General features: G+C 37.1%; 1 protein-coding gene across 1 annotated transcript; it reads left to right on the forward strand.

The window, feature by feature from the left end:
* The first annotated feature begins 1,284 nt into the window (after positions 1-1,284).
* LOC135690127 (coiled-coil domain-containing protein 43) lies at positions 1,285-15,773 on the forward strand. The gene is made up of 5 exons (XM_065207600.2): positions 1,285-1,506; positions 9,465-9,546; positions 9,719-9,881; positions 11,445-11,500; positions 12,384-15,773. The coding sequence occupies exons 1-5, from the start codon at positions 1,321-1,323 to the stop codon at positions 12,569-12,571; spliced, it is 675 nt and encodes a 224-aa protein (XP_065063672.2). The 5' UTR covers positions 1,285-1,320; the 3' UTR covers positions 12,572-15,773.
* Positions 15,774-15,832: the final 59 nt, after the last annotated feature.

The following is a 15,832-nucleotide window of genomic DNA, read 5'->3' on the forward strand; positions in this document are numbered from 1 at the left end:
TTTTCTATTAATCCGTGTTTCATTTATTTTTTTCACTCATCTTATTTCGGGTAATTTTGAAATCTAAAAAAGGTTTCATTACGAGTTATATGATAATGGTTATTCTAAAACTTTGCAAAACTTTTCTATTTCAAGTCAACATCACAATAGACGCGATCATGCGACACCTTCAGTCAAAATTCATTTTAGATACAGTATCTGGCTATCACTAAGACACCATAATTCTAAAATTTTTCTTGCCGGCAACCATGGTTGCGGCCTTTCCTAAGCCCTTTCAAGACTTTGATATCTTGGCCCCTCCCCTTTCAAATACGTTTCGCCTGCCCTGTTTAAACCAAAACCAACTCATGCTCAGGGTCCAGAAAAGTTGTCAACCTTCCTTCGGCTATAAAAACTTACTATAAAACCTTCCTCATTTTTAATGGTTTGAAATTGGCGTTGTCAAGAAATTGGGGGTAGTTAGCTAGTCTTCGTCACCTCTCCTGGCAAACTTTTCTAGAAATTTGTAGCTTTTTTTAATCATACACGTACTTTTTTTTGAAACCAAGGTCCGGTGCTGGTAGGCAGTTTCTTAAATTTTCCGGCCATCTTGCTATCAAAAATTTCTTACATGTTTCTTAAATTTCTTAGATAATGGATTTTTCGCTCATTGACTTAATCAATGTCAAATTGAAGTCAAAACAAATTTTTAAATGGAAAATTCTTGAGTGTCCAATTTACTGAGAATGAATGCAAACTGCATAAGTGTCGTTTTGCAATATACAGTGATGCTCAATGTCAAGACTGTTTTGAGTGTCAACTCGGAAAATTTAAGCTGCAAATTATAAAAGTTGCTTAGCTTTTTCATTTGGGTAGGGTTTTTCTTAACATTCAAAAAATTGAGCCTACTATTTCTTATAACCTGTTTTTTATCAAAGAAAATGAGTGTAGATATTTTTAGAGACAGATTCACAGATTTAAAGTAAAATGTGTGCCATTATTAAAACATAAAAGTTATAAAAACGTTAATGCCTAAGCTTTACGGTGCAAAGCAGTTTTGCAAACATACATGTTTATATTAAAAAACAGTAGATTTGAATTTCATTTTATTATTTTTTTAATTTTTTTATGGTTGTTTTTTGAAAAACAAAGGCAATAATAATTTTTCAACTTCCACAAGTTTCCAAATTTCTGGCCACCTTCCTCAATTTCTCTTTGTTCTTACTACCTTTCTTCTGCCAGTGGCCGCGGGGCCGTGATTTTTTCCTGACTCCGACCACTGATCTATAAAAAAGTGACTCCGACTCATAGGACATTACAGCCTGGGAATGGGAAGTTGTAATGCAACAGAACGAGGCTGTCTTCAAAATGGCTTCCAAGGATTTTGATGAGTGGCTTTGCGATAAAATTAAATTTTTGCAGCTAGATGAAGACATATTCCTTGATTACTTAAAAGGAGTTTTAGAAGAAGATGTCTCTGCAGAAGAAAAGGAGGAAACGATATCAAATATTCTACAGGGGGCAACGGTAAGATATATCTTTTTTGTTTGATGTATCATGCCAGCATGTGTGCATGCATATGCAGTGTACGTACTGTGTATGTATGGCAGCAGTTCACCGTCAAGGGTGGCTGCTCTACCTATGATTTTTGTTTTTAAGACCACATTCAACAACGCCTTTTAAATAAGAAGCGTTTTTCAGAAGAAAAAATGATGGATTTTCTAATCATTGAAGTGAAAGGAAAAGTACTAAGTACTACATTTTTCAATCAAATAAACAAAGTTCCATTTTTATGTGCTTATAAAAGCTATATATTGAGAACCAGTTGCAGTAAAATTTTCTATATAGGGAAAATACATAATCTTTTTTGCTGTTATGCTATATATATATATAAAATTGAACAATTGGTTGGTGGTCAAAATGAAAGAGGCTCTTTCCTCTCAGAGAGAGAAAGAAAGAGCAGAAGACACATCATTGTAATTAGTGGTTCATTAGAGAAATTCTATGTAATTAGTCCCAAAGATCTTTGGCATACACTCAGGTTTTTTCCGGCGTTTGGCATGCATTCGAATGAAATATTTTGTGGCTTACTTAGTTTTTATTGGACAGTAAGATTAGTATTGTCCTTTCTCTCAATGTGACCACACCTTGTGACTCCTACACCTTGACGACGTTGCTAAAACAAGGAACAAGCGGAACAACCAAGTAACAAGCAGAACAACCCAGTAACAACCCAGTAACAAGCGGAACAACCCAGGAACAAGCAGAAGAACCCAGTAACAAGCTGAAATGTGAATTAATTGTTTAGTAAAAAACACATGAGGGCGTTTATAATCCAACTCTCTGAAGTTCATGTGGGCTAGAACTATCAAGAGGCCGTCAATCATGTCTTCGTCTGTTTCGGAGGCTTTGTGATTTTGCCAACAGACAGAGAGAATCTATCGACCCCGGATCGGGACAAAAAATAAATAGTAAAGCATGCCTAAAGGGGTATGGTGAATGCTCCCCCAGAAATTTTTGAAAATGGTGGCTGCTCTGGTGGCTATTTTGGTTGCTAAAATAGCTATGCTGGGTAAACTGCTCTGGCCACAGTGGCTAAGATAGAAGGAATCAGAGGGGGGCAACAAAACCCTGTAGAGCTAGACCGAGGGGCAATTTACTCTTGAAAATTGCGTACAAGATTTCACCAAAACAAAAGGATTTCTAGGGATTTTCAGATAAAACAATAGGATTTTCATAAAAGGTGTACAAGATTTTCTTGGAGTGATTTGCCCCTCGAGCTAGACTCCTATTTTGTCGGAAAACCTCTGGTCTTCTGGAAATTTTCTATGTTTATCTACTTGCTATGTTTTACGTATAGGAAAGAATTTAAAGCTAAATAAAAATAAGAATATCTGACTATGTCAAAATATTTATTCATTTCAGTTCTGATGTTGTTATATTTTGTGTACTTAGATATGATTGTATTTAGAGTGTATTATGGCTCTTCAACTAAGTGTATTTAGATAAATTAATTTTTTTATGATGATGATGGAAACACCAAACATTGGTTGCGTGTTTGTCACCTTGCCATCAAAATTTCACGATATTGCGCCATTCAATCGCCTGGGGAGAAAAATGACATTGATGTGCCTACAAGAAAAATCATGCCCCTGTCGTGGGATAAAAGTCGGAAAATCCAGGAACCAGGAAACTGATGGTTTGCCTAGAATCATTTTTACTGAGGCGGAAAGTTAACCTCTTCTTTAATCCAAATTATAAGTTTTCCATGTCTTTGTCAGTTGTAAGAGGTTGCCCATTGTATTCCTTCCCATGCAGTACATTGTTATAAAGGAAACATACTACAGTAAGACAATTATTGGTGGGGCTCCAGAAACTGAAATAAATATTTTGACATATACCCCTTTAGGCATGCTTTACTATTTATTTTTCGTCCCGATCAGGGGTCAATAGATTCTCTCTGTCTGTTGGCAAAAACACAAAGCCCCCGAAACAGACGAAGACATGATTGACGGCCTCTTGATAGTTCTAGCCCACATGAACTTCAGAGAGTTGGATTATAAACGCCCTCATGTGTTTTTTACTAAACAATTAATTCACATTTCAGCTTGTTACTGGGTTGTTCTGCTTGTTCCTGGGTTGTTCCGCTTGTTACTGGGTTGTTACTGGGTTGTTCCGCTTGTTACTGGGTTGTTACTGGGTTGTTCCGCTTGTTACTAGGCTGTTCCGCTTGTTCCTCATTTTAGCAACGTCGACGCCTTGAAGAGAACAGGTGACTTCCTTTACTCTGGGTGAAAGTTTGGTTATATCAAAGACTTAAAGTCCCAGATTGTTGGATCTGTAGTCTGTGACCTTTAAGGAAAATGAATTGCATAGAGCTTATGACCCTCCTCTCTCTGGGAAGGTCAAGACCCTTGGATCTGTAGTCTGGGTCCCTAACCACTGAACAATCTTCAAACCAGAGGAAAAATTAAGAACTGAATGGAAGTTTGACAGTTGAGTTCAATTTTTTCATGAGTCAAACATTTTATTTTTCTTTTTCCAGTAAATTGAAAGGTGAATGAATGAATTTTCACTTTCTCACACCATGTAGTCCAATCTAGTGTCAATAAGTCACTTATTTACTTCCCCAGACCTGTCTAAATGCAGAAAGAACAATGAGACTGACACATTTATTACAGAATATCAAATTGATAGATAATCTTGTTGAATCGTTCAAAACTGATTCTCAAAAAGTTATTATAGAGGTAATTCATTTCCTCACTGTGGTGCATATTCTTCAAAAAAGCATGCTTAGCCCCCAAGTTACAGGCACAGTAATGAGCGGGCTTTTGCAAAACTAGAGCCATAGCCCCCAAATCAATTTGCTTCTCTGTTTTTGCAACACTTTTTATAAAATCAAACTTGACAAAATCTTACTGTGTTAAAGAGCCTTTTGATTTGACAGAATCTTAATCAAAGAAGGTTAGGTTAATCAAATATACAAAGATGCTATGTAAGAGGAACTTAATGTTCAACCTTGTGGCAAGTATGAAATCCCAGTCACGAGGTTAATGAAATGTATAAATTACAAAGGTCATGCTTTTTTAACCTCAGACATCTAAACAATTATTTGGAAAGTTTGGCTGATTATTGGTGTCTCAAGAACAATCTGAATGAAATACTGCAAAGGAGCCCTAGGCAGCTTTTTCTGTCAAGCTACTTGCAACATTTCCACTTCCACTGTAAGCCAATACTGTCATTTACGCTTGGTGTTCTTAGATCAGTGAATCAAGAACTGAAGATATCTTAAGGACTTTTATGATTTTTTGTTAGGACAGCAATCCTTTATGTTGGTAACTGCTATAATTTTCTTATTCTGCACTGCTTATTTTAAGGTATTAATGACACTGTCAATAAATTGTTTGGAAGTTTACCAACATTGAACCCTCCCAATGCTTCAATGTAATTATAAAACTTGTTATGATATCTGTTTATTTTAGTTTTTCCCGTGCAGGCCTTGTTTACATAAGCTCCTATTAATTTTCATCTTTGGTACTTTCCTAATTCAACCGGCTGCAGTATTGTTCCTAAAATATCCCTGTAAGCTGCTTTCAAGTTTAACAGATTTTGCTTACTTCTGCTGTTTTTCCATGGCTGAACCATTGCCTCTTGGACCAATTGCTTTCTAAATTTCTGAGAAATAGCTTTAAAGACTCATTGCTAACAATGAGCCATTGCGCTACGCAAGCATCCCATAATGCATTTTTAGACAGTCTGAAATCATTTTACTGCCATTGAAGACAATTTACTGCCATTGTTTGGATCGTCGCCATGCTTGCAAAGACCCATTGTTAGCAATGAATCTTTAAGTGTTTCGGATTTCTTGAAAAGTCAGTAGCCACAAAGCTGCTGGTTTGATCTTGATGAATGTATGGATGTCATCTCTGACCTCTATACCCTTGGGAAGTAAAAGGGAAGTGGGAGGAGTTGGAGATGAGGCTTTCTTCTTCATATTGAATTTCAGACTTTCTTTAATTGCAAAACATTTGCCAGTAGCACTTTCCTTTGCTCTAACCTGTTTATAGTTTGAGGTCAGTTAATGTAATGGGTTCAAAAATGTGTAAAGATTTTTTGAAAGAAATCTTAAAAAGATTACTCAAATTTCCCCAAGATCCCTTTACTAATTATTGCCATCAGAGTTTTACTCTGCATATAATTACATTATTATAGCTAGCCCTGATATCTATTGTTATAGCACTCTGCAAATTAACGGAATAAACCATCAGCATAAATGGGTGCTGCTCTCATTTTGTTAGTCTTTGGACTACTATGTGTGTTCTGGTGACAACAATGAGAAAAATTTTCCCTGGTACAAACAATTAAAAAAATAGAGAATCGAGTACAAGAAAGCTTTCATCGAAAGAAAGGCAGGAAGCATGACTGCTTGCTCCTGAGATAAATACAGAGCCCAAAAAATTCTGGTCATTCATCAACAATAAGAAGTGTGATGCTTTGGGAGTTCCAGCACTAAGAGCTAACAATGGTCTACCATACACAAATAACAGATCTAAGGTAAACATACCGAACAGACAATTTGAATCTGTATTCAATAAAGAAAGAAGCCACTCAAGCTTAGCTGACACAGGAGTAAAGGTCACTCAAAGTTTATCTCTATTTGCAGTGTCTAAGAATGGAATATTGAAACAGCTTTATAACCTTGATATACATCAGGCCTAGATGAGATCCTTGCATGACTTTCAAAGAGTATGTTTCCATGATAGCTCCTACCCTGACAAAGATCTATAGAGATCCCATACAGACATGAAGTGTTATGGCCTCCTCCCATTTGACCTAGCATAAAATAGTAGCTTCTTGCTGCTACCTTGAATTCTCCAAGAACGGTTAGTCAAAGAACACAGTTTACATTATATAACGATAATGGAGCTGCCGCGCAGTGTTATCACTTGCGCCTAGTGACTCATCCAGACTGGAACAAACATAGCATTTGCCTCAATCAGAGATTCGTAGTCTCTTAGTATGCAGTTGAAAGTATTTGTTTTCTTTCTTTTTTGCTTCTTTTTGCTTCATTTTTGGTTCAGTATAAGGTCACTTAGGCGAAGCGTCCCTCTGAAAGCCAGACGTTTATGCGAATGGTCTCCCAACACTTAACAGCTGAGTAAATAGACTGTATACTGCAGTCCAGAAATACTGAGCTATTTTTTGATAAGGCATGATAATTATGCTATAACACTGTAGAAGATTTTGCATTAAAAGTACTACAAAAATCTTTGTTATCAGGAATTTCACATGGTTTTTGCCAAATCTAGGGTGTCCAGTTACAGCTAACATGACAAAAGAACAAATTTAGCCTTCAACTTCCAGTTCAGAGTCATGTCTAAAGTGTATTTATTTTTTGTACCCCAAGACTGCTTTGAACTTCTTATAGGTTTAATTTTGTTAAAAAGACATTTGAATGTATTCGTTGTACTCATAGGCTGCAGTTGGACACAATCAAAGAGGGCCCCATTGTGAGGCATTTATATTTCATCTAGCGCTGTATATGGAGTATTTTCACAGGTTATGTGTGTTTCAACTCAGCACTCAAACTCCAGCTCTATTTTACCTCTCTTCAATCTAACTCAACTCTTACTCTGCTATCACTAATTGTGGACGAGCTGCAGCCGTTGCTACAATAGCCTTCATTACAGGCCATGAAAACATGAAATGCGTTTTAAAAAAGTAATAGTTTCTCAATAAACTTTGTGGTTTTTTTATAGTTTATATCTAAGGAGTTCATGTAAGAGTAACTTTTCTACTGCGCTGAACTGGTGATGCCAACGCTAGAAGGGAGAAGCCAGAGTCCAGAAAAGTTGTTAACCTTCCCCCAGACAAAAACATCCCAGAAGGCAAACCTTCCTCACAAAACAATAGAAAGTGGACGTGGTTTGGGTGTGTCGTAGGGACTTCTATTGTTTTTCGTGGTCAGTGGCTGTGCGACCGTAATGTTTTCCTGTCTCTGGGAGAAGCAACCGTGTGGTACCAAAAAGCTCAAGTAAAATTGAACAACAAAAATTGTTTATTGTTTATATTTCAGACACCGTTAGAACCGAACAGAGATGGCTACAATGGGTACCAGAGCCACATAAATTCAAGCACGGAAATAGAATATAGGATTGGGAAATTTTGTGGCTCTGGTACCCAGGGTATGAAACTCTATGCAGCGGACATCTATGCGCCCATTGTCATTTCACTGTTTACAAATGTTTAAGAAGGGAGTGCTTTATACTTGATGAGTTGCCTTCGTCGTGGCTTTATCTTTCAGTGTTTTTTCTAAAATAACAGACCAAACTTTAGAATTAGTGAGCCAATCAAGCAAATTCACACGATTGCAAATTCTAAATAGGAAAATCCACAAAATCATTCTTTCGTCAGCAACCAGACAAAATAGTGAAAATATATTAATAAATCTGTTAAAAATGAATTAAACTAGGTCAATAGTGGTCTACCGAAAACGAACCAGCGTTCAAGAAATAAAATCACTTGAATTTAATCACATTTATCCTTGCAAACTCCAAAGAAAATTCAAGAATGAAAGTATCAAACAAAGTTGATTTAGCCTGGTCAAAACCAAACAAATAATGTCGCAGATGGTGTACTGGAGTCAGCCTCGATACCTTCCTTGTATTGCCAATCAATCTTACAACTGTGTTCTTTATAACCCTGTTTTAATGGAGCTTAAAGGCTTTCTTTATCCTTTCAAGGCTGATAAAAGACTTTTTGGATAAATGATGGCTTGTGAACGAAGAGGACCAAATATAATTATTGATATACCGTTGAAATGAAGAGATAGGCCAAAATGAAGAGATAGGCCAAAATGAAAGATAGGCCAAAATGAAGAGATTGCCAGACTAAACCCCCTCCCCCCTTGACTCCTCATATGTCAAGCCTGGTTTGTGATAGTATAACGCAGCCTTATTCAGGTCCTAAATCAATGTGATGCTCTATAGCTCAAGTATAATCTTTGCTAGCGATAAACAGTGGCTATGGATAAACGAAAGACATGAATTTTTTATTGTTTCTTGTCATAAACACTGGTATATTTGTGCATAAAAACGTTGCTGATACAAAGGAATTTGTCAGTGGACAATGTTAGTAAAACCTTACGATATCTATTGAACTATAAATTATTTCTGTAAGTTCTTAAACAGTTTTGCTGTAAGTTTGACCTTGCAAATTTTGTCAATAAAGTCATTAATAAGTCCATCAATGATAAATTAATTTTGTGCCGTCACCTGTTTTATTGATTTCAGGTATTTTTCTCATGAATTTTATCGCAAGTCTATTTGTACCTGCTTCTCCCCAGGAAGTTGTTTGCTTTAATGTCTTAGCAATGAAAAATGCCTTAGCAATGAAAAATGTCTTAGTACATTTGTTATGAACATATTATCTGTTTACTTTGTTCCATGAAAATTAATGTACCTTTTCTTTTATGGTTTATGAGCTGCCTTTACGCAGTCCATGAAAGTGCTTCATGTTAGTCTCATTTAGTGTTTATACCAAATTTCAACAGCCAAAACTTGGTGTTTATACCAAGTCATGCAATACAATACAGTACAATACAATACAATACAATACAATACAATACAATACAATACAATGCAATACAATACAATACAATACCATATTATAACATACTGTACAATACCAAACAATACCAAACAATACCAACAATACCATACAATACCATACAATACCATACAATACCAAACAATACCATACAATACAATACAGCGCATTACAATGACTTGCTTGATTTTTGCCGGATTCCTATTAAACTTTATAGTTATATTCTTTGTACTAAAAGTTATTGGTTACATATTTCCATCTTTATAAGGCCTAAGCAAAAAAAATGGGTGCTGAGAATTGCTAACGACGGGCCTTTACTGCACCTCATCGATGTCTGGAATTTTTGCAACAATGATAAAAATATGCTTTTGCTATAGGAGGAACCGATAACTGATATATGTAAAGAAATGGTCAATAAATGGAATGAAACTTCTGGAAACAAAGTAGAGCAAAGTCCTTGTGAGTTTTTTTCTTCTATCTCTAATTACCATGTAGCTATTTTTGTCTGTGAATACTTTTTTCTTGTTATTTTACTCTTATTTTTTACTGATTTGTAGGTCCCTGTTTGTTTGTTTGTCCATTCGTGTTTTTTCATATTTTTTTCTAAACACATGCATTTCACGCCTTTCAGCACAAACTAATAATGTCGCAAGTAAGGCCGAGGAAAAACTTCTAGATATAATACACAAACAACAAGAAACCTTAGCAATGACAAAACCAACCGATAGGACAGAAGATGACATCAAAAGGAGGCTGCTAGAACAGTATTCACATGTTTCTGATGGCGAAGAAAGGTTTGTCGTTGTTTGAAATTGCTTCATATTTCATTATGTTATGCAATTATATACTTGTTAGCGTAAGGCATTGATACGCTAATCAATGAACATTAGCACATTGTACCTAGGTACAGGTTATCATGATAATGATAATCTAGGGAATCAAAGATGGCCCTCCAAAGCGCCATCTGCTAAACAACTGGGTCAGGTTCTGTTGTTATTTCTTTAAAACATCTATATTATCATGTACATCATAGAGTAGACCCAAGAGTAAAAGAGTATCTTTTGGCAAGAAGCCATAACCTCACAATTCACAAAGCATGTTTTCGAACACAACTTTGTTTTGCTATCAGTTGCAGAAAAATCTTGGCTTTAGGATTCAAAGTGGGGAATATACTAGCACTTTCATTTACATCAAGAAATCTTTGATCTAATTATTAGATAGAATTTAAAGTCTTATTTTGTTAAAGCGGTAAGGCATTCTTACAACTGTGAGGGGAAATCTAAACTGCGAAAAGGAGCAAATCTAAACGGCTTTCCCATTATCTCCTTCGCAGTTTGGATTTGTCTTCGCCTTTCATGAATGCCTAGCCTGAGGCCTTACGAAACCAACTTTAACAAAAATAGACTTTGGGAAAGTCTAATTACTAGAGGGCTGACAGGTGAGCGTGGCTCTCGCAAGAAGTGGTCGTAACTAAGCATAAACTGTCAATTTTCTTTAAGTCGTAAGCAATATTAACCGTTCCATCCTGATTACCTCCTAACCGAGTCATGGGATATTCGTTGTTACAATTAACGACGATTAGAAACATTATATATCTTCTCCCAATATCGTATTCTGGTTTAGTTTTCTTGTCACTCGAAACTTTAATATTTGTTCCAGGTTACTAAACAAAAACCATTAGCAAATATGGGTAAGATGGTCCTCAGAATGTTTTACCATTGTCAATCATAAGACTGAAGGTGGTGTTCTCTCATCATTTAAACCATTCATTTTTGGGTTGTCGGTGCGCCAATCGCAAAGACGGCCATAAATAAAACCCCAACCGTTTTTGAGGGGGTTGAGAAGAAGAACAATGGCCTTCTTCCGCCGACTAGCAGTACCTTGTTCATGCAAAAAGTCGCAAGCCATGCGGCCATTAACTAATGCACGAAAAAAAGAAGTAGAAAGTCAACATGCATATAAAGAAAACACCTGAAGATATCTAGACATGGGTTGGGTGGGCAGGGTCGCAAAGGAAAAACCTTTCCTCTCCACAGCCCAACTTCTAGTTGTCGTGTAACGTGTGAGAATGAAACTATGCCAAGACAAAGTTTATATACCCAAGGCCAATGCACACTTGCACGCTTGTTGCTTTAGCCGTATAAAAAAATGTGAAGCTTACTCGAGCACTGCTACAATAAACACAATCTCAACAATTGTGCAATCTGTGCCCAAAAACCAAAAGTCCAAGGGGCACCTAAAAGGCGTACCCTGTCACATATTAGACGTGTTTAATTCCATTTAATCAAGCTTCAAACTTCTTAATTTGTATGAACTGTATTGAATACTGTTGTTTAAAGCTTTTAAACTATTTTAAGTGATGATGACAAGAAGACATGTGCCAAGAAATCGGATGAATCACAAAATCAGCTATGTATCCTTTCGTGCCACATTTTTTATTTAGATTAAAGTGCTGCAGATTATTCACTCGGTACTGACAGTTTCTGAATAGGCAGCTGGGTCACCTAAACATTCATGAAACGTTAATTCTTGATGTTGTTGACAGCTGGTACCGGATCAGCGACTATTTCAATCATATCATGCAAGTAGCTTTGTAGCTACATGTATAAATATGTATATTGCTCCTGCAATAACCAAATTGTTATGATCAGCAGCATAAACTGGTACAAATTCTCCCCACCAAAACAATACACTTTTTATATGATATTACCCAATGAATGTTTTTTATGTTTTTCCAAGGTAAGCCAATAGATATATAAACATTCTGCCTGGCCATTCACTGCTCCTTCCGAGAATATCTTTGAGAACCCCCGCATGAAAAAAACTGTACGCTAGAGCAAATAAAAGTCTTCCCATGATCTCGGTCAACGGGCTTGATATGCTTTGTGGCTTTGTATTCTTGGTTCAGAAATAACTTGTTTGTAGTCATTCCCCATTCATTTAGTTTCAATTTTTATCGATACTGCTCTTGTCTAAAACCTTCTTAGAGCGTGCGAGTGGCTGCTTTTAGTCCAAAGCTAGATTGCCAACCAAAGATTGTTAAAGAGGCCGAAGTTATGTAACATTTTGAAGATATAGTGGGGAAATCCTGCTTTCAGAAATATATTTTTCGTTGCGAAACTTCAAGTAGCTCAGCACGTGAGTAATCAGGAGGAAATCTACAATCTCTTTGGACATAGGTGCAGAATAATATTTCTTTTTTCTTCATCAAATAATGACTGGCTATAAGATAAACTAAATTGATGACAAAATTTTTGATATCAGTGAAACTCGTAGAATTCCTTCACTTCCTCAAGCTATGTTCGAGAACATTAATGCAAAAACAGTGGTTGAAAATCAAAAACAGCAACGAGAAACGCAGAAAAAGGCTGCTGAGGAGAAGAAAGAAAAAGACAAAGCGAACAGAGAGGCGGAGAAACTGAAAAAGCAGGAAAGACAAGACAAAGAAAAGAAACGAACACAGAAAGGCGAACGGAAAAGATAGAATTTACATGATGTGTAATTGTTGATTAAAACCCCGTTTACACTGTCCCGTTCAAAAACGGAACCGTGACGGTACAAGTTTCGTTCGCTTTCGTACCAGGATCAAAACTATTCCGGATAGCAGAGCAAAAATGTCTCGGTTCCAGAGTGCTAGTGTAAACGAAAGGGCGAACCGCGACGGTCGCAGTTCTAAACTTGCACGGAACAGGGTAAATGGGCTAATACGTTTGCCAGAGCTTGTATCAAAATCTATCGCTTATTTAAACGCTTTCAGTTTACTATCGTTTTGTAATCTGCTTCCTTGGCTTCTCTGAGATCTTTTCAGCCTAAGTTGTATTACTGATCTATAAAAAAGACTGGGTCGAGCTTCTAATGTGACACGTGTGTCGCCATTCGAAAAGAGCGCCTACAACGACTCAGCCTTCAGTCCTTCACTATCACTCTTAAAAACGTTTTCATCTGAATAGCCCTTTTTCCTTTTCCTATCTTGAATATACAGGATGGATTACAGCTCTCGCCTATCCATGAGCATGGTTTTGCGGAATGGATTCCCACTTCTGTTTGGGACCCTTTTTCCTTTGAAATCGAACGGGCTTCAAACTTTGGTGTTTCAAGACAATTGGAAGCTCAATCCAATCTTTTTTATAGAGCTATGATTTAAGCTGTCATTTCTCCAGCTGCCAATGAATTGATATAGAAGTTTCAGGAACGCATGCACGATTTCTTATGATTGCTTAGTTCTGCTGATCTTATAAATACACCACAAACAATTTCATCATTTGAAATTGCTTCTGTGGTTGATTCTTGTATTCATCCACGAGTCAATCTCATTTTTACTGAATCATCCTTGAGGTATATTCGCTGCTGCTTGAGTAGTTTCAAAAAATTTTCCTACCATAACAAATAAGTACACAAATATGATCGCCATTAATCGTGTGATCTCCAGAGTAAAACTTCCTTTTTCACCATCATCTGAATAGTGGTTTCTTTCCTCAAGTCTATCTGACCCATTATAATAACCTATTGTAAGCGACATATTTGTGGATGCTTTAGATGACCTATTTAACGGATTAGTGCTAACATATAATCTGATGAAGAAAGTCTCTACTGGTTGATATTTGTGCTGATATTTCTGTCCCAAGGCTAAAAGCAGTGAGCAACAGAAGTATCTCTAACATAGACATACCGTAGGGCACATTTCAACAGTGGGTGGGGACATGTAGTCAGAAAAGGGGCACATCTGTGAGCTATAAATAGGTACTTTCACAAAATTTCTGAAAAGCTGGGTGAACGTGCACCCTGCCTCCTGCCCCCTACTTTTCAGAATGAATGAAGTTGAATGAAGATTCTTACGAGCTCGGCTTATTTTGGGATGGGAGTAAGGTTCTAGGATGCTAGGAAAGAGAGAGAGCAAGTCTTACCCACTTGAACGAGGCAAGAATGAGCAGAGAAAAAAGCATGTTACAAAGTTTGGTTTCAATTTCAGGTGCTGCATAAGCCTGATCTACACGAGATGAATTTTTTTCGTGCGAAGCGAATTTTTCGCCGCGAATGCGCCAAAAATTTACACAGAAGTAGAGATTAGAATATTCGCAGCGAATTCGCGTCGAATAATTCGCTGCGAAAAAGTAGAAACCATTCCTAATTTTTCGCTGCGAAATATTTCGCCTTGTAAAATAAAACAGTCAGAACAGCATTTGAAGACACCTGACTTCTGTTTTGGTTTCAGATGGCCTACGTCTTTCCGCATTTTTTTTCTCTCTTTCGCCTATAAAACGTCAATAAAATAGGTTGGTAATTTTTCTTTTCCTGTTTTTTGTACACAATTCATATAAGTGGATTCATATTAGATTTTTATTCAAACATTTGAATTTCAAATTGATGAAAACTGGCTTGAAAGTTTCATCGTTCTACCAATATGTCAGAAATAAAAAGAAGGCAAGAATTTCTTCGAATTACTAAATTGTTGGCTGCTTATTTGCCTGCTCAACAGCAACAGTTTTAAGCAGATGCACTAACAGGATTTCGTATGCTCTTGCAAGTTTCGATGGCGACCTTGAAAGAATGAAAGTACTTGAAGAAGCTATCCTAGTCCTATAAATCTAAACGTAAACCCCTCTTCACGAAAAATGGAATTCCGCCTACTGTAGACGTCCTGAAAAACTTTTTCTAATCCAGTATCGCTTTTTGCTGTTTTGCTCGCTTTTTTGATAAATCTTAAAATTTTAAGCTTTCTGATAATCGATATTCACAGCGAATTCACAAAAAATTTCTGCCAGTGAAAATTCAACTTCGCTTCGCGCGAAAAATTCGTCTCGTGTGAATCAGGCTTTAGACTCATAGGTGAACTAAAAACTCCATCTTTTCGCTAGAAAGATGCTGAAGAAAAAAGAACGTTATTTTTGTATGATTTTGTATGATGTGAATACAGTGGACTCTCGATATAACGAACTCTGAAGGGAACCAGAAAATAGTTCGTTATAATAGGTTTCTTCGCAGTACACGCCTAAAAATATTACTATTTTAGGTGGGCTTGTTTAGGCTATCTCAAAATTCTGTGCTCATTTTACTCCAAAAAACCAAGCTGTATTAAAATATCACTAATGTCTAGCCATCGAAAATGAAAATCCTGTTCCTCCTATAATTTGGGACCTAGACATTGGCAAAGCTGGCATGACTTCGCCGAGCACTTCACTTGTCTTTTTCGCTTCTCCAACTGGGTCTCTCAATAAAATTTTGTCGTCGCTCGTTGCCAATGTCATACATGTAAGAAGGTTCGTTGGCAGTCTGGCCGAGACCCAGCTTTGGCCCCGGGGCTATAAACAACACGGGCCCTTTTGCAGGGGAAGCGGCGCAGGGGCAAAACTTTCGCGAGCTTTAGTTCGTTATACCGGGAAGTTCGTTATATCCGGGGTTCCTTATATTGGGATTCCACTATATATACAGTATTCTCTCTAATTAGCGGACACCGTCGGGGCCAGAGCAAGGTGTCCACTAATTGGAAGTGTCCGCCTTTTGGAATGTTTTGCAATATAAGTTCCAAAGTTGAAAATAGACCCTAGTTTTGTATTTAAAAGGTGGAATCAGTGGTGGCGCCAGGGGAGGGCTAGGTGGCTACAGTCGGAAGCACCTGGCCCCCCACCCCATCGGAGAAAATTTTAGGTTATTGTCGGAGCAAATTTGAAAAATAACGTACGAAAACTGCATATTTTAGTCATTTTACCCCCCCCCCCCCCTGTCGGAAGCTCCCACCCCTCTGCCG

The sequence above is a fragment of the Rhopilema esculentum genome, chromosome 5, assembly GCF_057945365.1.
Source record: "Rhopilema esculentum isolate cy_ngs chromosome 5, ASM5794536v1, whole genome shotgun sequence".
NCBI lineage: Eukaryota > Metazoa > Cnidaria > Scyphozoa > Rhizostomeae > Rhizostomatidae > Rhopilema > Rhopilema esculentum.